Here is a 23893-nt window from a genome sequence, read left to right as displayed (position 1 = left end):
AGTATAAATTGCACCTTTTTTCTGGATTATCCAAAACATCCTACAGTTTCCAGGGAATCAATCAATCAATCAATCAACTTGTTTCTTATATAGCGCCAAATCACAACAAACAGTTGCCCCAAGGCGCTCAATGATAGGCGCGGAATGATAAATTCTCCATAATCAAAATACCCTGTTCAATAAAGGTGATGATCCTTGAAGAGTTTTGGCAAACTGGTTCATGCTCAAATTTGCAGTGGTCTAATTTGGGATGTCCAGTGAAAATTTAGTGAAAATCCGATTAATGTTGTTCAAATTATCTTGGGCACAAGAATCAATATTCTGTCGAGTAAAGTGGGGAGTCCTTAGAGTCTATTTCCTGTGTTTTGTCTCTGGATATGCCTCAAAAATGCAAATCCAGACCCAACTGTAAACTGTAGATTAAACGTTTGTCATTTGTTTTTTTTTTTTTTTAGATCTGCTCCAAAAATATGAGGATTTCTATTTGAATGTAAATTTAACAGTGTCTTCCAGATTTGTGAGGTCAGTATTTTTTGGGGGGGGGGTGGGGGGGTGGATTCTGGGTCTCACCAGAAGCAGCAGCTTTTCTCTCAGCGTCTTGATGTCCTCCTGGAGTTTCTGCTCTTTGACCTTCCACTCGGCCTTGTGCACGTCTCGGCTCAGGTCTTTCTCCAGGTCACGCGAATGCCGATGGGACTCCAGCAGCAGCACCCTGAGCTCGTTCAGACTCCTGCCGCATCAAAAAGACAGCAGAGACACCTGAAGGGACCGCCCACCCATAGCCAGGTCCATAAGTATTTGGACAACCACAACGTAGTGAAAAAACAGTCAAGATGTTCTTGTTAGTGCTGATTTTCACCTTCAAGCATTGGGCTCGAGACCAGAGGATCCTTGGTTCAAATCTCAGCCTGACCGGAAAATCACGAAGAGCCTTGGGAAGGTCCTTAATCCCCAGTTGCTCCTGGTGTGCAGTGACTGCCTTGCATGGCAGCACCCTGACACTGGTGTGTGAGTGCATTTGTGTGAATGTGAGGCATCATTGTAAAGCGCTTTGAGCATCTGATGCAGATGGAAAAGCGCTATATAAATGCAGTCCATTTACCAATCATTAAGAAATAAAACCACTTTGGTGCAGTATGGTATATCTAGCTGGAGGCGGGAAGTCTCAAAACTATGTGACTGTGCAAGTTGATTAGGTGAGGGAAGCCACCAAGACACCCATTTATTATCCATTAATTTAATTTTCTATAATTTAATTCCTCGCTCTTATTAAGTCGTGTATGGGGGCGGGGGGTGATAAATCCTTTGTGGCACATCACTGTGTGTCATCACCTCTCTTTCTTCAGCAGCTCCTGGCTGATGCTGACCAGCTGCCCAGAGGCATCATGGGACTTCTTGGTCAGAGACTCCAGCTCCGTCTCCAGACGCATGTTCTCCCGACTCAATGCTTCCGCTTTCTTCTCCCACAAACGAATTTTAGCCTCCAGTGCTGGTGGGCAAAACGGAAGAAAGCAAAATTACCAGACTGTGAATTCTAACAATTTTAAATGAGAGGAATCAGATATTTTGAACCCTCAAACACTGCAGGTCACCCACACAGAACAGCTTGATTTGAGAGACACACACACACACACACACACACACACACACACACACACACACACACACACACACACACACACACACACACACACACACACACACACACACACACACACACACACACAGAAAACCCAATTAATACAGAAAACAAAGCCTGAAAAAAAACAATACTTGGTGTTCTAAGACTTTAAAGCTACAGTGTGTAGAATTTAGTGTCATCTAGTGGTGAGGTTGCAAACTGCACTGCAGACAGTGTCAATTCCTCTTCTTTTTTCTTCAGTCTTCTGGCTGCACAAGAAAATGCAAAAGCTGGGGTAAGAACAGCTATTCTGTGTAACTGTGGCGGTGCAACATAGCGCCTGCCACTAGAGGGCCCCGCTCCCATGTACATATCAAGCACTCACTCTAAATCTGACACACTGTAGCTTTAAGTGTGGTTTCGTCTCAACCTCTGGAACAGCGCAATTATAATGAACAACCCCAACACGCAGAAAGCAGCGCGTGGAAATAACTTACCGCTGGTCTGCGATCTATGTGCTTCAACCTGGGAAGTCAGAGTAGAAACCTCTTTTTCTCTTTTCAGCAACCTCTCCATTGTTTCTGCAGCAAACAAAGAGAACGCTGCTCACCACTGAAGGTCAAAAACACACCCACACCGCGCCTTCAAACGCCACAGTAGCAGAAGAGGTTTTACACTCTGAATACAAGCTCGTCTTACCACATCTTTCTGAGACACGAAGGCTTAGCTACATAGCAGCACGAGAGTTAGATACATAGCTGTTAAATAGCTATGTAAGCTTTCTCGCTAATGTCTCAGTATCAAAAGATATCTTAAATAAATTAATGAGGCTTAACGTTAACTATTGTCTGCACGCGGAAACTTTATGGGCACGGGCAAAATGGAGCAATACTGCTGGAAATTGCAACTGGGCAGTGTCACCAAAGTTCAAGCAAGACACATCCCAAAAGAAAAGGACTCAAAAGAAGGTTGTTAGCAATTTTAATTGTCGCAAAGTATTTAATCACAACACAGTCCAAGTTTGTCAGCACAGTTGGCTACGCTTCATAATTTTTACATTATTACGACTTCTTTGACCGTCGCCATGATTTACATACGTAACTGGAACATAAACTATATTTATGTTTCAGTATACGCAATGAGCAGCTAACAGAGTGACATTAGCGGGGAACTTTTTGCCAGGAAAAAAGTACAATAGCCATTAGCGGATTTTAGCATGACGGCCGCTTAGCTTCAACCACTTTTAGATTCTGCTGCAGGATTGCACAGGAGTTCACGTGGGCGCAAAAAGAGATTCTTTTTGCCATTTCAGTTGGACTTTAGAAACATAATGTGCAATCAAATCAGACATAAATCTTTTTCCAGCAAAATAAAATCTAACTAAACGGTTTGTTCAGACAAAAATGGGGTTAATAGTTAGATAACAGAAATGTGATACCTTCAATGTTCTGTTTGAGCTTCATCTTTTCATCTGAAATTTCATTGTCTTCTATAACCTAAAAAGAGATTAAATTTAAAACAAAACAAAAAAGAAGTTCAGCACTTCAATCAGGCAACTGATGACATAACTCTGAAATCCTGTAACTGTAACTCTGAAATCAACCAGGAGGGCATTGGTTCGCCTGCTTTCAGACCAAATCATACTGTAATTTAAGCAAAGTTTGCTTTTTCTTTTAGTCCTCCTGCTCCTCTGTGTCCTTTGTCCCATTCCTACCAAACCTGGTATGTGGATGAAGGTTGACCCTGGAACTGGAGTTTTGGCCAAGAATTAGGATTTTTTTTTTTTGTTGTTGTTTTTTGGATTTGGACCAAACTTGCCACACATGAGGATGGATTCTGAAATTACCACAGTTAGGTCAGCCAAAAGGTCGGGTTTAGGTCATGGTCACAGGGGTCACAAGTCAGACTTCCACCAGCCAATGAATTTTACTGTTTACCTTCACCCCAAATATCTGTTAACCCTTAGAGTCTACATGTCTGAGGGTAACACTGCCCCATTTTAAAATAATATCTTTCCATATTTTAAGAAAGCTGAAAACTTGTAAAATTTTAGCATGAGCGCTGCACGTGCCCATTTACAGTATAACTGTTTAGTTCTAGTCTGTATATAACAAAGAATAGAGTCTAGAGAGTAAAGTGTCTGTTTCTCCCAATTTTTTACAAAATATAGGACGACAAAAAAAAAAAAAGAAAAAGCCAAACGTTATATTGTTCAAGCAACCAACCAACATATGTCAAGATGCCATCACTTGGATTGGCAGGGCCGCTAGCCCTAAGCTTCACTAAAAGACCCAGAATTTAGATACAGTTGAGACCGCGGCACGCTCCGTTTCCTAAGAAAATTAATTTAAAAGAGTAAAAAGCATAGTAACATAATATGCCAGTATGCTAGCCATACAAAAGGGAAAATAAGTGCATCTTAAGTCTGGACTTAAGTCTCTACAGAATCTGACTGTTTTATTGATGCAGGGAGATCATTCCACAGAACAGGGCCATGATAAGAGAAAGCTCTGTGACCTGCAGACTTTTTATTCACCGTAGGGACACAAAGTAGTCCTGCACCCTGAGAATGCAAAGCCCAGGCCAGTATGTCGGGTTTAATTAGGTCAGCTAGGTAGGGAGGTGCCAGTCCGTGAACAACTTTATAGGTTAGTAGCAGAACCTTGAAGTCTGATCTCACTGGAACAGGAAGCCAGTGAAGAGATGCCAAAATGGGTGTAATGTGGTCAGACTTTCTGCTTCCTGTCAAAAGTCTGGCAGCAGCATTTTGAACCAATTGGATAAAGTGGTAAACGAGAAAATAGAACGTTGTAGTAATCCAATCTAGAAGAGTCGCATGAATCAGGGTCTCAGCATCAACCATAGACAGGATGGGATGAATCTTTGCTATATTTCGCAGGTGGAAAAAAGCAGTCCTTGTACTATTTCTAATGTGGAGCTCAAAGGACAACGTAGGATCAAAAATTACCCCAAGGTTCCTCACGTTGTCAGTGTGATGTATGACACACGAGCCTAGGCTAAGTGTTAGCTGGTCAAATTAGCTGTATTAGCTGTGGGCTACCACACTGTAAAAAAAATAGTTGAGAATACTTTAAATTTGCAGGCAACAGTCTACACTAAGACTTTTATGTTGTGCCGATGATGAAATATATGTTATACTCGTATAGTTCATCATCGGCACAACTTAAAAGTCTTAGTGCAGACTGTTGCCTGCAAATTTGAAGTATTCTCAACTATTTATTTATTTATTTTTTTTTTTTTTACAGTGCACAGGGTTCAGAGTTGGGCCCAAAATTATTTATTTTATACATTAATGATTTATGTAAAGTCTCAGATCTGGTTAAACTGTGCTCTTTGCAGATGACACAAACCTGTTTTGCTCAGGGGAAAATCTGCAACAATTATTATTTGATTTAGGAACAAATGATAAAGTTAAAGAGATGGTTTGATATTATATTGATATCATTAACAAATTATCATTAAATTTGTCTAAAACTAAATTGATGTTATTTGGAAATTATAAAAAAGACATCCAAATTCAGTTAAATATACATGGGGTAAACATAGAGTGTGTCAAAGAGAATAAGTTTTTAGGTGTCATTATTGATGAACTAATTAATTGGAAAGGTCATATTCAGCATATTCAAATGAAGGTATCAAAAAGTATTGCAGTATTAAATAAAGCAAAGCATGTTCTTGATTGCAGAGCACTACATACTCTCTATTGTTCATTGGTTGTACCCTACTTGACTTATTGCGCTGAAGTTTGGGGCAACAATTACAAAACTACATTGAAACCATTCTTCATTCTTCAAAAAAGAGCATTAAGGACAATTCATAATGCAGGTTATCGAGACCACACCAACCCACTGTTCATTAAATCTCAAATATTAAAACTTAATGATATGATTTCATTCAAGAATGTTCAATTAATTCACAAAGTGAAAAATAAAGAAGTGCCATTTAGAATTCAAGAATATTTTACTGAGAGAGAAGGAAAATATAATTTACGGGGCTTGTATCATTTTAAAATTGCTGGCGCTCGGACGACCAGGAAAGGTTTCTATGTCTCCATGTGTGGCCCTAGATTATGGAATAACCTGACGGATGAACTCAAATGATGTCCAAATATCAATCAGTTTAAAAATCAATATAAAAAAATGTTTTCAAGATATGTATCTAATGAAGTACGATGAGTTTTGTGTTGTCAGTTGTAATTGTGAACTTCAGTAACATTCATTTGTGTGTATGTATATCTATGTATATGTATATATATGTACACTCAACAAAAATATAAATGCAACACTTTTGGTTTTGCTCCCATTTTGTATGAGATGAACTCAAAGATCTAAAACTTTTTCCACATACACAATATCACCATTTCCCTCAAATATTGTTCACAAACCAGTCTAAATCTGTGATAGTGAGCACTTCTCCTTTGCTGAGATAATCCATCCCACCTTACAGGTGTGCCATATCAAGATGCTGATTAGACACCATGAGTAGTGCACAGGTGTGCCTCAGACTGCCCACAATAAAAGGCCACTCTGAAAGGTGCAGTTTTGTTTTATTGGGGGGGGATACCAGTCAGTATCTGGTGTGACCACCATTTGCCTCACGCAGTGCAACACATCTCCTTCGCATAGAGTTGATCAGGTTGTCAATTGTGGCCTGTGGAATGTTGGTCCACTCCTCTTCAATGGCTGTGCGAAGTTGCTGGATATTGGCAGGAACTGGTACACACTGGTATACGCCGGTCCAGAGCATCCCAAACATGCTCAATGGGTGACATGTCCGGTGAGTATGCCGGCCATGCAAGAACTGGGACATTTTCAGCTTCCAAGAATTGTGTACAGATCCTTGCAACATGGGACCGTGCATTATCCTGCTGCAACATGAGGTGATGTTCTTGGATGTATGACACAACAATAAGCCTCAGGATCTCGTCACAGTATCTCTGTGCATTCAAAATGCCATCAATAAAATGCACCTGTGTTCTTCGTCCATAACAGTCATTTTTGATCAGGATATGTCATTCAATGCGCATATTAAACAAATATGTAGGACTGCTTTTATGCATTTGTGCAATATCTCTAAAATTAGAAAGGTCTTGTCTCAGAGTGACGCTGAAAAACTAATTCATGCATTTATTTCCTCTAGGCTGGACTATTGTAATTCATTATTATCAGGTTGTCCTAAAAGTTCCCTGAAAAGCCTTCAGTTAATTCAAAATGCTACAGCTAGAGTACTGACAGGGACTAGAAGGAGAGAGTATATCTCACCCATATTGGCCTCTCTTCATTGGCTTCCTGTTAATTCTAGAATAGAATTTAAAATTCTTCTTCTTACTTATAAGGTTTTGAATAATCAGGTCCCATCTTATCTTAGGGACCTCATAGTACCATATCACCCCAATAGAGCGCTTCGCTCTCAGACTGCAGGCTTACTTGTAGTTCCTAGGGTTTGTAAGAGTAGAATGGGAGGCAGAGCCTTCAGCTTTCAGGCTCCTCTCCTCTGGAACCAGCTCCCAATTCGGATCAGGGAGACAGACACCCTCTCTACTTTTAAGATTAGGCTTAAAACTTTCCTTTTTGCTAAAGCTTATAGTTAGGGCTGGATCAGGTGACCCTGAACCATCCCTTAGTTATGCTGCTATAGACATAGACTATAAAGTGTTTCTTTCTCTTTTTGCTCTGTATGCACCACTCTGCATTTAATCATTAGTGATTGATCTCTGCTCCCCTCCACAGCATGTCTTTTTCCTGGTTCTCTCCCTCAGCCCCAACCAGTCCCAGCAGAAGACTGCCCCTCCCTGAGCCTGGTTCTGCTGGAGGTTTCTTCCTGTTAAAAGGGAGTTTTTCCTTCCCACTGTCGCCAAGTGCTTGCTCACAGGGGGTCATTTTGACAGTTGGGGTTTTTCTGTAATTATTGTATGGCTTTGCCTTGCAATATGAAGCGCCTTGTGGCAACTGTTTGTTGTGATTTGACGCTATATAAATGAAATTGATTTGATTTGATAACAGACGCCTGCCCATACCATAACCCCACCACCACCATGGGCCACTTGATCCACAACATTGACATCAGAAAACCGCTCACCCACACAACGCCACATGAGCTGTCTGCCATCTGCCCTGAACAGTGTGAACCGGGATTCATCCGTGAAGAGAACACCTCTCCAACGTGCCAAACGCCAGCGAATGTGAGCATTTGCCCACTCAAGTCGGTTACGACGACGAACTGGAGTCAGGTCGAGACCCTGATGAGGACGACGAGCATGAGGATGAGCTTCTCTGAGACGGTTTCTGACAGTTTGTGCAGAAATTCTTTGGTTATGCAAACCGATTGTTTCAGCAGCTGTCCGAGTGGCTGGTCTCAGACGATCTTGGAGGTGAACATGCTGGATGTGGAGGTCCTGGGCTGGTGTGGTTACACGTGGTCTGCGGTTGTGAGGCTGGTTGGATGTACTGCCAAATTCTCTGAAACGCCTTTGGAGACGGCTTATGGTAGAGAAATGAACATTCAATACACGAGCAACAGCTCTGGTTGACATTCCTGCTGTCAGCATGCCAATTGCACGCTCCCTCAAATCCTGCGACATCTGTGGCATTGTGCTGTGTGATAAAACTGCATCTTTCAGAGTGGCCTTTTATTTTGGACAGTCTAAGGCACACCTGTGCACTAATCATGGTGTCTAATCAGCATTTTGATATGGCACACCTGTGAGGTGGGATGGATTATCTCAGCAAAGGAGAAGTGCTCACTATCAAAGATTTAGACTGGTTTGTGAACAATATTTGAGGGAAATGGTGATATTGTGTATGTGGAAAAAGTTTTAGATCTTTGAGTTCATCTCATACAAAATGGGAGCAAAATCAAAAGTGTTGCGTTTATAGTTTTGTTGAGTATATGTATGAATGTGTGTGTATATATGTATATATGTGTATATATATGTGTGTGTGTGTGTGTATTTTTGTATGTATGTGTATGTTGGTGTGTGTATACATGTATACTAAATATGTATGTAGATGAAGACACAGTGTTCACTTGATATGTTTATGATGATGGGATTTGAGTTTGTGTTGTTAAATGTGTTTGTAGCATGGCCCAAGCAGAGGGCCACCCCTTAAGGTCTGGTCTGCTTGAGGTTTCTTCCTCAATACATCAGAGGGAGATTTTCCTTACCACTGTCACCTGTGTGCTTGCTCTGGGAGTTGGTAATGTGTATATACTGTATGTATACATGGGGTGGGTGTTTATAAGCTTTGTTTCTGCTCAGCCCCTTTTTGGTCACCCATGTCACTGTGGAATTGTCTTGTGTATCAGTTTTTGTTATTGACGAGTTGTATGCCAAATAAATAAGTTCAAATAAGTTCAAAATTGAGGCCGATGTCGCACTGGACCAAGAACCATCATGTCAGTCTTATCAGAGTTTAAAAGTAGGATGTTTCTAGACATCCACCTTCTCACTGATTGAGAAAATAGAGAAAAGCAAGGGGCCTAAGACAGACCCCTGTGGAACCCCAAATTTCACATCACTAAGGTTAGAGGTAGCGTTATTGTACAAAACACAGTGAGAATGACTGGTCAGGTATGACGTCAACCATGCAAGGACATTCCCAGTAACCCCAAAATGATTCTCCAGCCTATCGAGTAGAATATGATGATCCATGGTATCAAATGCAGGACTAAGATTGTAACAGCACCAGAACCGTAGCGGTGTCCAAATCCATTGCAAGCAGAAGATCATTCACCACTTTAGTGAGAGTCGCCTCTGTGGAATGATATTTTCTAAACGCAGACTGCAGTGGCTCAAAGAGATTATTCTCAGTAAGATAGTCCACGAGCTGCTGTGAAACCATCTTTTCCAGAATTTTAGATCAAAATGATAGATTTGATATCAGCCTGTAGTTTTTCAACACAAGGGTCAAGATTAGATTTCTTAAGTAATGGTTTAATCACTACATATTTGAAATATTTCGGAACAGATCCAGAGGCTAACGAGAGATTAAGAATTTCCAGCACAGTCGGCCCAAAAGTGGACCCTAGGTCCTTAAATGGTTTTGTTGGTATTGGATCAAATAAACAGTTAGTGCTTTATGCAGACATTACGAGTGTGGCATAGTGTGTCATTGTAAAAACCTCGCTCTGATAGAGAATGAATGGCAGCTGGTTGCGTTGCTGCCGTCTCTTTTAACTAATATGACTACAGGGTGATGGGGGCCCCAGCCATGCTTGACAGCATGGTAAACAATGCCTCCGGAGTGCCCTCTGCTGGAAAAACTATGTAATGACAATTTCCAACAGTTAAAATGTTTTTCTACATTGTTAATTGGTAAAATAAATGTTCATATTGGCAAAAGTAATGTCGGTTATTGATGTGTTCCTGAAATGCTCATATCATCTGATATTATCAGTCGGGCTTAAACTGAAACTACATCAATACTAAGACTAGACGTTCACTAAACTTTTACTTATCAATTCTGAGTTACTTTGAAGTAGACATGTACACATATGCAATTTAATGCTGTTTTAACATTCAGTGTGTGTATAGTTACTCTTTTTTTTTTTAAATTCCGCACTGAAGTGACTGATTATTCAACATCTTTTCTCACACTCGCATGCATGCACACCCACGTGCACGCACAGAGGCCTGCTCAGTCACAGGAGTGATTTCTCTCCTGCCACGAGCACGACAGATGGCAGACGGTGAAAGCGTTCACCGGTCTGACCTTAAATGTCATTGTGGGGAAAATAAGTGTTCGAGAGGACAAATGTGCAGCTTCGAAGGGAAGAAAAAAACCCAAAACAAAACAACCTGCCAACTGGGTTGTGCAGTGCAACAACTTTGCATGTGTGCAAAAGATGCAAAACTATACAGAACAGAAGCTTTGCAGCTTCTTCACACAGAGGCCGTGACATGCTTGTGCAGCTACATTGCCCCCTGCAGGCCAGTTTACTGGTAATAGTTGTTTTTAGTTTAAAATCGATTTCTATTGAAGAACTAATTGACTACAAGAGCAGCTTCCGTTCAGACACTCACGTTTGCATCGTGTGAGGTGTAGCGGTCTGCCTGGATGGCCTGGAGCTGGTTTGTCGTCACCCTCAGCTCCTCCTCCAGTTTTTGGATCTCCTCCTGACTCTTTGCCTGGGCCTTCTGCAGAGCCTGGTAGTCCATCATCTTCTTCTCCGACAGCTCCAGCTGCTCTCTCAGCTCCTTGGCACTATGGTCACGCTCCACGTGAAGCTTCTCCACCTCCGCCAGCCTCTGTTCCGCCTTCTGTAGCTTCTCAGCAACCTCCTCCAGGGCCTGTTTGCTGCTTTTGGCCTCGGCGTCAGTCCTCCATGTCTGGCTGCCCTCTGCCAGCTGATCTGTGGCCTCCTGCAGACGGCCGCAGAGGTCCTCGCGCTCCTTGGTCAGAATAGCGGCTTCAATCTTGTGTTTGGCCTTGAGGTTCTCCACCTCCAGTTGGTGCTCCATCTTTAGGCTCTCCAGAGCGGCTCTCAGCTCCTGTGCGTCCTCCTCCTGGCCTGCTGGGGCACCGCGGTCTCTACTCAATGTGACTTTCAGTTCCTCCAATGAGTGCTGATGGTCACTCACCAGAGTGTCAAATTTAGCCTGCAGAGAGTCACAAGTTAAGAAGAATCATCTGCACTCAGACTCAAATACGGTACTTTTTGACATTTTGATACCTTCCAGGTGTCCATCATCTCCATGTTTTCCTTCGTGGCCTGCTGGAGTTTCCGTTTCATGTAATAAATCTCCTGGTTCTGCTTGTCCACCACAGTCTTCAGTGAGTCCACCTCCTGCTGGCTCGCTCGTAACGCTGCTTCATGCTTTCCTTTCATCCCACTGTGGTGTTCCTGGCCCGGCTGGGCGCTGGACCCGGAATCACTTTGCTGCGGCGTCACTGCGTTGTCATCCTCGGGGCCTCTGAGTTGATCCTGGAGGTTCTGGATCTCAGCTCTCCTGAGGCTGAGCTCCTCCTCCAGCTGCACGATGCGACTCTTCTCCTCGACTGTTGTTTGCTGATGGAAAAGAAACCCCAAAAGTTATTCTGGTGAGTTCTGAAGTAGGAAGACATCAAGCTTCCAAAAAAAAAAAATGGATTTAAAGACTGACGTACGATGAGATCAGGAGTCAGGAAAATCAAAGAAAAGAAGAATCAATGAAGATGTTTTCCAAGTTTAGGATCGAAGAAAATGGAGCACAATCCAACAGAATGCAAAGTAGAGGAATAAAAAAAAAATTAAAAACATGGACAACGACAGATTGCTCAAAGTTTTGCTTCTTTTTGAACTTTCTTACATCAAACAAAACAAGACCCAATATTTTCTTTTCACTTCTATCCTGGTTGTTTTTTAATTATTATTATTTTTCAAGCAAAATATAGTTAATTATTGTAGTTTGAAATCAGAGTGAGTCAAGCTCTGCCTGTGTTTAGGAATAATAATTTAATAATTTTTTACTGAGAAGGACACAGATGATTCAGAGCTCATGCAACGCGCATTATTCCTGTTTTAATCCTTTAAATACCACAAACTGTAGGTGGGGAAATTAATGAAAATCTGTAATAAACAAACAAATAAATAAATTGCATGCCTCTGCCAGATAAAATGACAATAACTATATTTAAAATATTTATTCAATTTCACTTTATTTTAAATGGCTCAGTTAATTTTTTTCAAAAAAAATAAACCATTAGCACTATCCAGATCCTGAAAGAAAACAAACAAACCTAATTATTGGATTTTTGTATGCCCCTCCCAGGAAAGATGGCACACACTACATTTAAAATAAAAATAATATTTATTCAGTCTCACTTTATTCTAAATGCCTCTTAAAATGTTGCAAGAATAAACCATTTGCAAATGCAAATCCTGGGGAAAAAACAAATGCATCTGTGCTCCTCAGCACAGCTGCAAAGTCATGTGAGTCATGTGAGAAAAATTCACCAAATCTCTGTGAACTGCAGACTGGAGGTGAGACAACTGGGTTGGAAGAATGAGATGGCAGCTAATTTTTTTTTTTTTGCAATTTTTGTAATATAAAATGATCAAAGAAATACAACTTTTATTTTTCTTCTTTTATGATTAATGACATTATAACTTTGTTTTTACTGCACAAGGAGACATTTCTGAGTTCTTCGTGGAGTGCGATGTCCACAGAGGTGTAGGACCTTCAGGCACTCTGAAAAACGAGCCCACAGTAAGTGACAATTCAGTTACATTTTACTATATTTATACAGTGCCAAATGAATACAAAGCCGCCCCAAAACACTTCACAAAATGTGGTTGTAACATCAGTTGAACCAGCTCAGATGGGCAATAGCCGAAAATACGACTTGTGTGTTTTACATCTAACATATGCATTTTAAATATTTATGCTAATTGTTGTCTTTTATTTTGGTAATCCTTACATGACGTCCTCAGATTGTTAGAAAAATCAGCTCCACTGTAGAAAACTGTTTCCTTCTTTGTTCAGTAATAAATAAATAATAAAATAAGTAGGAATCCAGTAAAAAAAAAAAACAAACAAAAAAGTTTAAGAAGATGATAAATATTTTTAAATGCAGATGAAATTCTAAATAAATAAAAGTCTGCACTTGCACATTAATTGACTTTAATTAAACTTAAAAATGTCTGCTGTGGTCTCTTCAGTTCATTTTTATCATTTCATATCCAAACCATCAATGTGTCGCTGTCCAAATATTCATGCAGGCCTCAGCAGAAGGAGAGAAGAGTCACTGTGACCGTGGAGAAGCAGGCGAGCAGATGAAATAAAGCCAAACATCGTGAGGTTTGGAGGAGGCTCTGAGAGAGGACTTGTTAATTTGGACCGGCTGCAGAGGTCCGTTCACGGCAACACTCAGACCATGTCGTGTGAGAGTGAGAAGTGTGAAAGGAGTCGGTGCAAGGTTAATAATGTTCTTCACAGCGCCTCAAGTCCATCTGAAGTCACACAGGATCAAAGCCAGAACAAAGATTAAGCCTTTTGTCACCTTGGTTCTCTGCTCCAACGTGGAGCCGGCATGGCGTTTGCTTCCTCCCTGTTGGCAAAGAACAACTTAATGGAAGCCATGTTAATCTGCATTTCAGTAGCATTTGTTGTTGCCTGGAAAAATGACGAGACGCTGTTTCTTTTGAAAGATACCGAACCACAAACTGTTGATCTTCATCCATCCAAACTCCTGGGATCAGTTGACTAAAGATTATTTCACAGCTATACAATAAGAGACAAATGTTTTGTGTGCGTGTGTCCCTCTACTGTCCAGACGACACCTCGGAATTGAGTCAAACATGTCACACGTATACTTTGACATACGGGAAGTGACATTGGCTATTCGCCCTATTGAGGTTTCAAATCCCGCAAAATCTTGCAAAGCTTCGAAGAGTTCGCCGCATTGCGAGATGTCACTAACATTGAGAAATTCAATGAGACACTTTGATCAGGCTGCACTTTAATCACTGCACACAGACAACAGCATTAACATCGCAACATAAAACTTTGTATATTGTGCCTAAAACTCTGGTGAATATATTCTATGGGTTTATAGACGATGTTAGTGTTTGTTTTATGTAAACATGCCAGAAGCTCAAGTTGCTTCTCCATTAATTTCAATGGGAATCGCCGTAAAACGTGATCGCTCCCTGTTCATATCTTTTTTTGGGGGGGGGGGACTGAAGTTTGCACTTTAACGTCCTGATTATTGTCCTTTACAGCACTGTTTGTCCAGTTTGTTCCAGAGTAATATATAAAATGTCTGAAATTCAGTTTGCGTTTATTAAATTCCACGCAGGTTAAACGTAGCAGATACCGAATATTTAGAATATTTGTTTTAGCAAGTTTTCAGGGTCTCGTGCAGCAGTCTCTTATTAACATGATGAAAAGCATAAAAAATTACATTTTAGTAGGATAATGTTCATTTGCAATTGTTGTCATGTGGATTCTCTATGTTGTTTTGACTACAGCGACACTCTGCTGCGCAAGGGATTATGGGATATCTCAATAGGGTGAATTGAGTACTTTAGTATTCATAGTAGTAATAGCAACAGTCTCGTCTTGAGGCAGCTGCAGTTGTACCCTAACAGTTCTCTGGAATCCGGGGTAGGTGGGAAGTGATAGTTTTGTTGGTGAAGATGACGTTTTCATTTCAGTCTGAATCAAACCCACTCTGGGGCAGGTAACCAGCTACTACATGATATTTATATACTACGATTACTACCATTAACATCAGTATTACTATCATCACCACAAAGTTTTGGAATTTACCTGAATTGTATCTTTTTTGTGCCTTATTCATTTAGCTCACATTTTTTGTTTTTAACTGTGTATTGTTTCTCCATTATCTATCTATCTGTCATAACTCAGCTATCTTAACTAGTTAACGGGCACAAAAACCCTTTCTCAAAGAGACATTTTTGGACCAGTGTGACTTATACTCCGGTGCAACGTATACTCAGGAAAATACGGCAGTAATCATGTATTGTGTGCGTGCATGAGCCTGTTATCCAGCCTGTTTGTGGTTTTCACTTAATTTAAGCTAGCATGACAATCACCAACAGCAGGCCTCACGTTAAGAAGCACAAAACGAGTTCGCCAAGATTCTCAAGACAGAGGTATACCGAATTTGCAAAGTCCTTTCACCATTTCTTTACCACTTTCGTCATTTCTTTGAACACTGATTTTAATGTTTGTTACAAAGTCCAACACTTTGCTTTATTTATTATCCACTAAAGTGCTTTCTTGACAATATCTTGCTCAAGCATTGGATTTAGAGATAACAGCCCTCCCCCAAAAGATTGCAATATCTTCATTTCATATTTGTACACCCCAAATATTTATGCAAGAACATTTTGACCTTGTTTAAAACGTAACGGTAACTGTACGGATGGCAGCTAGCAAAGACAAATGCAGGATCTGGGCAGCAAACAACTGCCTGCCGTTTGACCTCTGGACCTCTACTGGAGAGATTTTTTCACCAATGTGGAATCAGGGGCACTGCAGCATGTGTTTGATGTGTAATAACAAATATGTACTGCATGGAAACCTCAGGACTTTGGGTCGCCAAATTATTTCTGTGTATTAGAATTATATTGGGGTAATCAAATGTCTGGTTTCATGTAACCATATAGCAATGGCTATAGTGCCACCTGTTGGTGTTACGTGTGAACAAAACATAACTCATTTGGGTGGGAACACTCTTGGATCCCTAAAAGTGATTTTTTATTTTTTTATTCACAGTGATGAAACCTGCATCGTGACCACAGTTTCTTAACCCTGGGGAGCCCAATTTGTGGACATACGCACCGGTCTAATATCTTATGGAAAAGTGCTGATCAATACCTCCAGATCGCCTTTCGTGATGGACTCCTCTTCCACTCTGAACTGCAGATCTTCAACCTTCCTGTAAACAAGTTACAACACAGAAGAATTTCAGGTAATTAGAAACCTTCAATTTTACAGTGTGTATGTGTGCAGGGTGGGGGGTGGAAGCACAACCCTGCTAAACGGCATAAAAGTCTTGAAGTCAGACAATTAAATGGTATTAAAGGAAAAAGAAAAGTCTAAAATAATGAGCTGAATAAAAATATAACATGTCACAGGGTCACAAGCTCGAGAATCTAGTCTCAGGTCAAGACAGAACTGAAGAGTTTAATTAAAGAATAACTGTCCATTTCCTCTTTAAGCCATTGACAAATAAAGAAAAGACAAATATCACATCTTAATTATCTTGTTTTGTTTTTCAAATGATGGAAAGATAATTAAACTGCAAATACGAGAAAACAAAATCTGACAACTTGAGGCCAGAAGATCAAAAACTCAAACCCGTAGAGGCTGCTGTCTTCTGGATGTTTCTAATCACTACTTATGTAATTCAAACTATTGTTGTTTCTAAAAAGGTTCTTCTAAATGATTGGATAAGAATTTTTTTTTTTTCAGGGCCTTTTTGAATTATCGAAAAGGATGTTCTGTTTGTTATTAAACGGTTCTTGTGGACAGAATAGTCCTCCTTGGAAGACAAGAGAAGAAACACGACGCATGATGTCACCTTTTCTCTTCCTCCAGCTGATTGGCTAGTTCCATTTTGTCTTTCTGTGCGCTGGCCAGCACGGCTCGGAGCTGCTGAAGCGCGCTCTCGTTCTCCGTCACGTACTGCGGGAGGAAAAGGTTCACTGTGGTGCTTTTGCTGCTGAACCCGGTTTGCGGTGCAAGTCAGTATGGAGAGCTCCCGTACCTGCACGTGCTGGGTCTTCAGCATGCTCAGCTCCTTCTCCACCTCGCAGATACGGCTGGTGGCCTTGGCCACCTCGGCTCGCTCCAGGTCCCTCTCTGCAAGCAGCTGCTCGATGTGCTGCTGCTTCTCCTTCAGGGCTTCCTGGAGGGCGGTGGTGCCGGAGATCTTCCGGGCGTAGCGCGACGACGTCTCAGTCAGCTGCAAAGGAAAAGATTATTAAGTGGCGGGGAAAAAAAAAAAAAAAAAATCAATGTAGGTTGATATCTGTGCTTGCATTCATTGTGCACTCGCAGAGCAACTTATGGCTGACTTTTTGGTTGATGAGCCAGACTGCTGCAGTCGCTGAGCAGCAGGTAATTTGAGCTAATCCTGTTCAGAATCCATGCAAGCACCTTCCCTGGCACACAGAGCAGAGCAGATCACCATTTCCTTTTCAGAGTGGCACAACAAGTTCTTTCTTGAAGTCCATTCCAGTGACAGGAGAACAGCATCTCCACCCACCTCATATAGGTACTTACGTGCTGCCATCGGGGGGCGCACTACTTGTTTTTTCCTGAATTTTACAAGGTTGTCCAACAAAGACATTTCCGTCTCCACCTCCTTTGTATAGATAAAACAACAAAGCTAGCACCAACGTATTGAAACATGCTGTGTTTGTTTATTTTTATGCTGAAGACGACAGACTGCAGTTATTTTTTTCACGAGTTAGCATCGTGGTTTACTTCTGTGAGGCTTCCCTGTGCTGGTCACATGATGTGAAGAGGAAAAAGGATAGTTCTTTAAAAAAAAAAAAAAAAAAAAGACTTGGAAAAAGCTGCTGCACCATAAGGACGAAATTGTGTTGACCAAGAATGAGCGTTGTGTTCAAAATACTTTGACGCAGAACAGTTGAATTGCTGCCAGAAGACGGGAAAAAGCACGACTCTTGATCGCCCGGGGGACTCCCCGGTGCACTTTGTTGGTTCGGAGCCCACGTCAGAGACACACGTGCAGGCACAAACAGAGCCGGGCCCCCCGCCAGAATCGAGGAGCCAGTTGTTGGTCGTAGGTTTTTCATTTTACGAACAGAGATTATTTGCTTGTTTGTGTTTGTATGTCAGAAATAAACAAGATCATTTTGAGTCATTTTAAATTATAAATGAATTTTATTTGCTACATGATTCGACTTATTGCAAGAACTTTTCTCAGCTGTGTGACCGTCATACTCCTAAAATTGTTGCACTCCTCCATGACGACAGACTTTGAGCCAACGCATGTGAAAGTAACCGTAAACAAACACTAAAAATAATTTTAAAATAAAGCACATTAGCCAGGTGCAGCTACGTGAAAACCATTATTCTAATGCTACAGGAACTGTCTTTGCCAGTTAAAAAAAATGGTTCTTGATGATGCATGCATCCTGGGTTGATTTTTCCTATATACAGGAGGGAGAATTCCAAATGTTCCTGGGAGCTGTCCCTGCCTTCAGCTGCCTTTGAGATCTCGCCAACATTTAGCGGTTTGCAGCAGACCGGAGAATCAGCCCCCAGAACCCTGGTACTGAAGGTGTCTAAGATCCTAGAAGGAGGATCACACAGAACACATTATTAGAAACATCTGACATGAACCCTGGTCACTTTAAATTATTTGGAAATGGAAATGCTCAAATGTTGAAGATAATTTTGAAATATTACCTGAAGCTAAAACTGATATTTTTGCTTCTTAAAAACTTACTTTGGTTCCAGCTTCAGGTGAGTTTGTTGGTTTTATCCTTGAAAGAAACTTTTGCACATCAAGAAGTCTGAGCTAAAAGGACGTAATGCTGTTTTCTGATCAATTGAAAGCTCTGTGAAAGCATTCGTGCTCCACCTGTGAGAATCAGAACTCTTTAGGAGGAGGGGAAAAAAACATCCTCACAATGAGTGTATCTTTATTCAGGCTTTTTGAACAAAAATAAAATAGAATAACCCTGATTACTCCTCACACAGGGAAAACGTTTGGTTGATTCCTCTGAAAGCACCGCTTGAACTCTCTATTCAACATTACATAAAATGTGATTTCTGGAGGTCACGGATTTGTGCTTTGTATCCTCCTGACTCATATTTTGCACTTCATAGCAGCTGGTGAACATACAGAATGAGATGTCGCAGCCTTGCTTCACTTTATCGTCTGACTTCGACATTGTTACACTAAAGATGATTCGCTGTGTTAAGTGTACTACTTGTTTTCTACAGTATCTCTCACCACTAAAGTTGCAAAATTGCAGTGGTAAATCCGTGTTTTAAGAAACCAGGTTTGGACCTGGGAACACTGGCAAATGTTTCAAATGTATTGACTTGAAATCAAAAGTGGTTTCTAATCCAGTCCTTGCATGTTTGTCACACTTGTCTGGCTACAGTGAAAAATATGGATGTCATCTAATTGTCTGCTCCCTAGCTCAGAGATGATTAGGGCTGCCACGACTCGTCGATGAGTCACGACTATGTCGACTATTGAAACCGTCGACAACTAATTTAGTAGTCAACAAGTCATTTGTTTTGAACCTTGAACCAATGAAGTAGTGCTTCGAGCCACTGCTTCGCTGGATCTTTGCTTTGCTCCTCTTCAGAAGCGGCAACTCTACTTCTTTTCCCCTCTCAGAGCCATTAAAATATGTCAATCGTGAGTCACTTTTGTGCGGATTAAAGTGACTAACTGGGACTCCTGTCTTGTTGCCAGAAAAAAACGAGAATTGCCCTCCGTTCCGTTGCTCCAAACTCTGCACCGCCAAGTCAAGTTAGAAAGATAAGAGTCTGCTCGGAATTAATAACTTCAAAGCGAATCGCCGTTTAAATCAAATGACACCTCTTTCCAAATGTTGTAATACAAACAATAAACTGCAATCGATCAAAATGTTTTTTTTTTCCTTCCTTCCAAAATGAGACATCCTGGCTGACGTGCAGCAGCCCAAGACTGTATGGCTGCAGACCTGCAGACTCCAGCAACCAGCTGAGCTCTGCTCAGACGTATGGAGTGACATCCATGCCGTTAATGTCTGAAAGGAAATGCTTTTGACAAAAACTACAGATTTTTTCCATCTATGTCCAGAGATCAAGGATCCAGTGACCAATTTCATATTTATTTACTTTAAAACTCAATAAAATGTTGTTGACATAGAAAACCTGTAAAGGCTACTTGTAGCACACAGAAAATTCACAGGAGTTATCGATAAGGAATCAGATTGATAAGCGGAATCGATATTGATAAATTGCAATAAGCTGCAATTTACATATGATCCGACTACTTGACTAATCTCAAAAATAATCGCTGACTAGTCGACTATCAAAATAGTCGTTTGTGGCAGCTCCAGAGATGATTGAGATGATTTTTGCTGGATTTGGTCATTTAGCACCATCTCTGGGAGTTTAAAAATAACGCAATGCTAAAATACCCTCGGCTGTATGAGCATCGCCTTCTTTATAATATGCAGTTGTTTAATTAATTATTAAGATGCTACTGTCTTACGTACAATTTGTACATGTTCAGTAAAGCCCCTCAATCAATCAGTTATAACATTTACGTTGTAACGGCATCTGCAGGAGGGTGTGTACGTATGTGTACATGAGGTTTTGACAAAACCTAGTTAGCTTTGAGTTAGCGTGCACGCTGACGTCTGCAAAATGTCTTGTGAATCCTTCCAGAGGTGTTATCAGGTTACAAAAACAGCATTTTCCGTTTTAGAAGTGTTCATTTCTCACTAGCTTTTACTTAATATACAACAAAAGTGTTATTTACCCAAAAACAAGGCGAAGTTAGCAGCTAGCGACAACAGGAAGTGACATTACCATGCTAACATCTGTGAGAACATACCATAAAAATAAGAACAAAATGTGACTTTCTAAACTCTTGAAATATGTCAAGGTTAGCCGTCTTTGAACTTGTCCAAGGTCTGTGTCCCAAGGATGTTCCTTGTGAATTTGAAGACTGGCAGTAACAGAACTGGACTTATGCTGAGCACAGATGGACGGATAAAAAGCCTTCGCAATACCCAATGGCTGGATGGATTTTTACAGTAGTAACAGGTTTAGGCAAATTCTTTTTCAGTTTCCTGTGTAAAAACTTTTCAACAATACATTTAATGCATTTCAAAAGCAATTAAGGCCACATTTTGAGCGTGAACTATAATTTAAAAGGTCTTTGTTTTTACAGCTTCCATGGGCCCTCTGGACTTAAGGGCACACACATGTTTGTTAGCTTAATCCACATCTGGATTCTAGAACTGAAATGGTGAAAGTGTGGCATTGACTCAGCGAATTTTTGTGAACATCTTGGCCATTCAAATATCTCCCATCAAAGATGTTGCTGCCAACAGTTAAGGAGATGAGATTCCATCTACCATCTGGCTGCCGACCAACACTTAATATTGATGAGATCCTGTGGTGCTCCTTCACTGGACCGTGCCGCCAGCCGTCCTCCAGGACGTCAGTCTTAAAGACGCGGCGTGTTGAAAAGAGCTGATTTGAGGTTCGTCTACCTGCGCCGTCTGCCCATCACAGCCTGAGAAAATCCAGCGTGGCATTCCAGTAATGCTGAAGTCTGGATCAATGTCGACCAGCACCTGAACGGTTCACCAAGCTAAAGAGGGCAGATACGCTCCTGCAACACAGACTTTATCCGTGCACTAAAACACCTTCCATTATCAGGTCCGTCTGCTGGTCTCAGCTCCTCTTTTTACAGACGCAGTTAAACGCAAACACATTGATCGGGATATTGTGCTGCAGCTTAAAATCAATAAATGTGAGAAACACTGTGCACAACACACTGTATGATCGAAAACGCAACACGATGACTGCAACACAATGTTTCCTGTCAAATCTGGTTTCTGTGCATCGTTAACAGATAGTCTTCATTCACTATTTCACTCAAATCAGATCAACGATTGAGTCAATCAAAGGCGACGCTTCAAGGTCCTGAGGCGGCCTGTGAAACTGGACCTGCTGAGAGTGAGGACAAGCCCTGGACGGTCTCAGTTCTGAAGGAACAGTGTAATATCATAATCAAAAGAAATCTGTCCTACAACAAATAACAAAAACCCAAATGCAGTCCTTCCCTGCTTCTTTGTTGAGTTTTCGTTGGGCGATCGCTCACGTCATTCCGACATTCGTCAATCACCCCTTTAGCTACAACTAGTACTTTAAAAAAAATACACACATTTGCAGTAAGCTGAAATATCATCATGTTTTTTCCATATTGATCAACAGATATGTAGCAGAATATATCATTTAATAACGCTGCCCATTTGAAGAGTGTCCTGATTAATAGGTAAATTCTGCAGAAACTAAAACTGGTCTTTTATTGCATTTTATTTTGGAAAGTGCTTTATTGATTTTATTGACAAGATTAAAAAATGCCCCACAAATAATTATTATTATTGTTGCAGCAGCAGCGTATGACAAGAGCTTTTATTGTGATAAGTCAGTAATGAGGAGGAAAAGCAGACAGCGAGAGCTGGTTATTTAAGTGCAGAGATTCCCCTGGTTTTAAACAAGCAAACATGAATAATTCTTCTGATATTTCAGAAAGTAATTAATTCATAACTTCACAAAAAAGTTTACTTTTTTAACCTGCCATCAGAGCTAGAGTTTCCTGTTTAATGAGCAAGTGCTAAATACAGATACATTGTTGTATCTGACAATTAAGTAAATGATTGTCTGTATCGTTAGCACTGAAAAATGACCACGCCCTACGTCATCACCAGCAATTTGCCGCTGTAGATGACAGAAGTGATGTAATAATGACCGCTGTGGCGGTTTTTCTGACGTTGACGTGAACACAGCATTACACACTCTCGCTGTCTTCTTTTGCTCTGTCTTATCACAGTTATCGATGCAGATTTTATCGTGATACATTATTGCAATTCTGTTATTGTTCAGCTACATATGTCTTTCAAAATGAGGAACAGGATCCTGTTGCTTTAAATGGCTTTCTTGCACGGTCAGAGAAGGTGAGACACTATCTCACAGACGGTGGGCGTGTCCCACAGATGGCAGACTGGCTCAGTGGGTGTGGCTCACAGAACAAGGAGTTGCTCAGATGTGGATTAAAGATATACAAATCTGGGACTTTGTGGACACATGTTATTAAGTACCAGTCATATTTACTCCTAATGGTAGACGCACAATATGACCCTGTAAAGTAGCAGTTAGCCCACGCTTGCTGCGGTGGTTGACGCCATAAACACACGCTGTCAGACCTTCCCTCTGGTGTTAATGCACAGCGACGTCTGCTCTCCCAACAATTTCCACTGGCCTTTGTTTCTCTGCGTAGGCGGCTCCCTCAGCCATTACTGTAACACCAGCTTTTAACAGATTACACCCTGCTCAGAGACGCGACGCCGGGCTTCAACTTACCAACCCAGCTCGACTGGGGCGTCCGCCCACCGAGGACGCCACCGAGCTGACCGAGCTGATGGACGAGCTGCTGGGGCTGTGGGCCAGCGAGGAAACGCCCATGGCCACCCGCTTGCTCTTCTTCACCTTGGCGGGGCTGGTGGAGGGGAAGCCGATGCGGATCACCTTGTGGATGGGCGCAAACAGACCGAACTTGGGAAGACACTGAAAGTATCTAAGAGGAAGAGGAAGTAACAGAACTGCTTTTAAATGATGCCTCTCACAAAATGTGGTTTTAAATCACTTTTATAGGCTGGAACATTTACTGTTGATACTTTCTGCATTTTATTAAGCATCAGGAATGTGATTTTATCGCTGGTTCTTGCCTTTCAAACATGAAGAATTTGTTGCTTTTCCCTTGGCATCAGAAAAAAAAAAGAAGTAACTGCGCCACCCAGAGCTCAGAGAAGGCATTATTCATTCTTTAGTGATGGTCGTCTAAACTGATAATGGAAGCAATCATTCATTCATTCATTGCAACCATAACCAAGTTACTTTAAAACATATTCATCATCTTTATGACATTATTCAGCACCACGGACAGCAGACCTTAAAGAGACCTGAATACTGCTCCTTAATGCTGTTTGAAACAAACAATAAGATTCTCTCAGCAAACAAGCTTCTAT

The 23893-nt window shown here is 41.1% G+C and overlaps 1 protein-coding gene across 2 annotated transcripts in view; it reads right to left on the bottom strand.

The window, feature by feature from the left end:
• The window catches only part of clip2 (CAP-GLY domain containing linker protein 2), a 61615-nt gene that overhangs the window by 3260 nt on the left and 34462 nt on the right, over nucleotides 1-23893 (bottom strand). Inside the window, exons 5-15 of one of the 2 annotated variants that reach the window (XM_034177744.1) lie at nucleotides 23229-23442; nucleotides 16861-17058; nucleotides 16675-16778; nucleotides 15969-16029; nucleotides 13624-13671; nucleotides 11315-11650; nucleotides 10665-11240; nucleotides 3060-3117; nucleotides 2119-2202; nucleotides 1333-1489; nucleotides 571-730 (exon numbers count right to left, since the gene is read on the bottom strand). In XM_034177744.1, the coding sequence (XP_034033635.1) occupies nucleotides 571-730; nucleotides 1333-1489; nucleotides 2119-2202; nucleotides 3060-3117; nucleotides 10665-11240; nucleotides 11315-11650; nucleotides 13624-13671; nucleotides 15969-16029; nucleotides 16675-16778; nucleotides 16861-17058; nucleotides 23229-23442 (1996 nt within the window). The remainder of the gene's footprint in view (nucleotides 1-570; nucleotides 731-1332; nucleotides 1490-2118; nucleotides 2203-3059; nucleotides 3118-10664; nucleotides 11241-11314; nucleotides 11651-13623; nucleotides 13672-15968; nucleotides 16030-16674; nucleotides 16779-16860; nucleotides 17059-23228; nucleotides 23443-23893) is intronic. The other variant, XM_034177745.1, reaches the window with a different exon arrangement.

Source organism: Thalassophryne amazonica, chromosome 9 (assembly GCF_902500255.1).
Source record: "Thalassophryne amazonica chromosome 9, fThaAma1.1, whole genome shotgun sequence".
Classification (NCBI taxonomy): domain Eukaryota; kingdom Metazoa; phylum Chordata; class Actinopteri; order Batrachoidiformes; family Batrachoididae; genus Thalassophryne; species Thalassophryne amazonica.
Note: the sequence above shows the minus strand (reverse complement) of the source record. Positions and strands in the feature narration are given on the sequence as shown.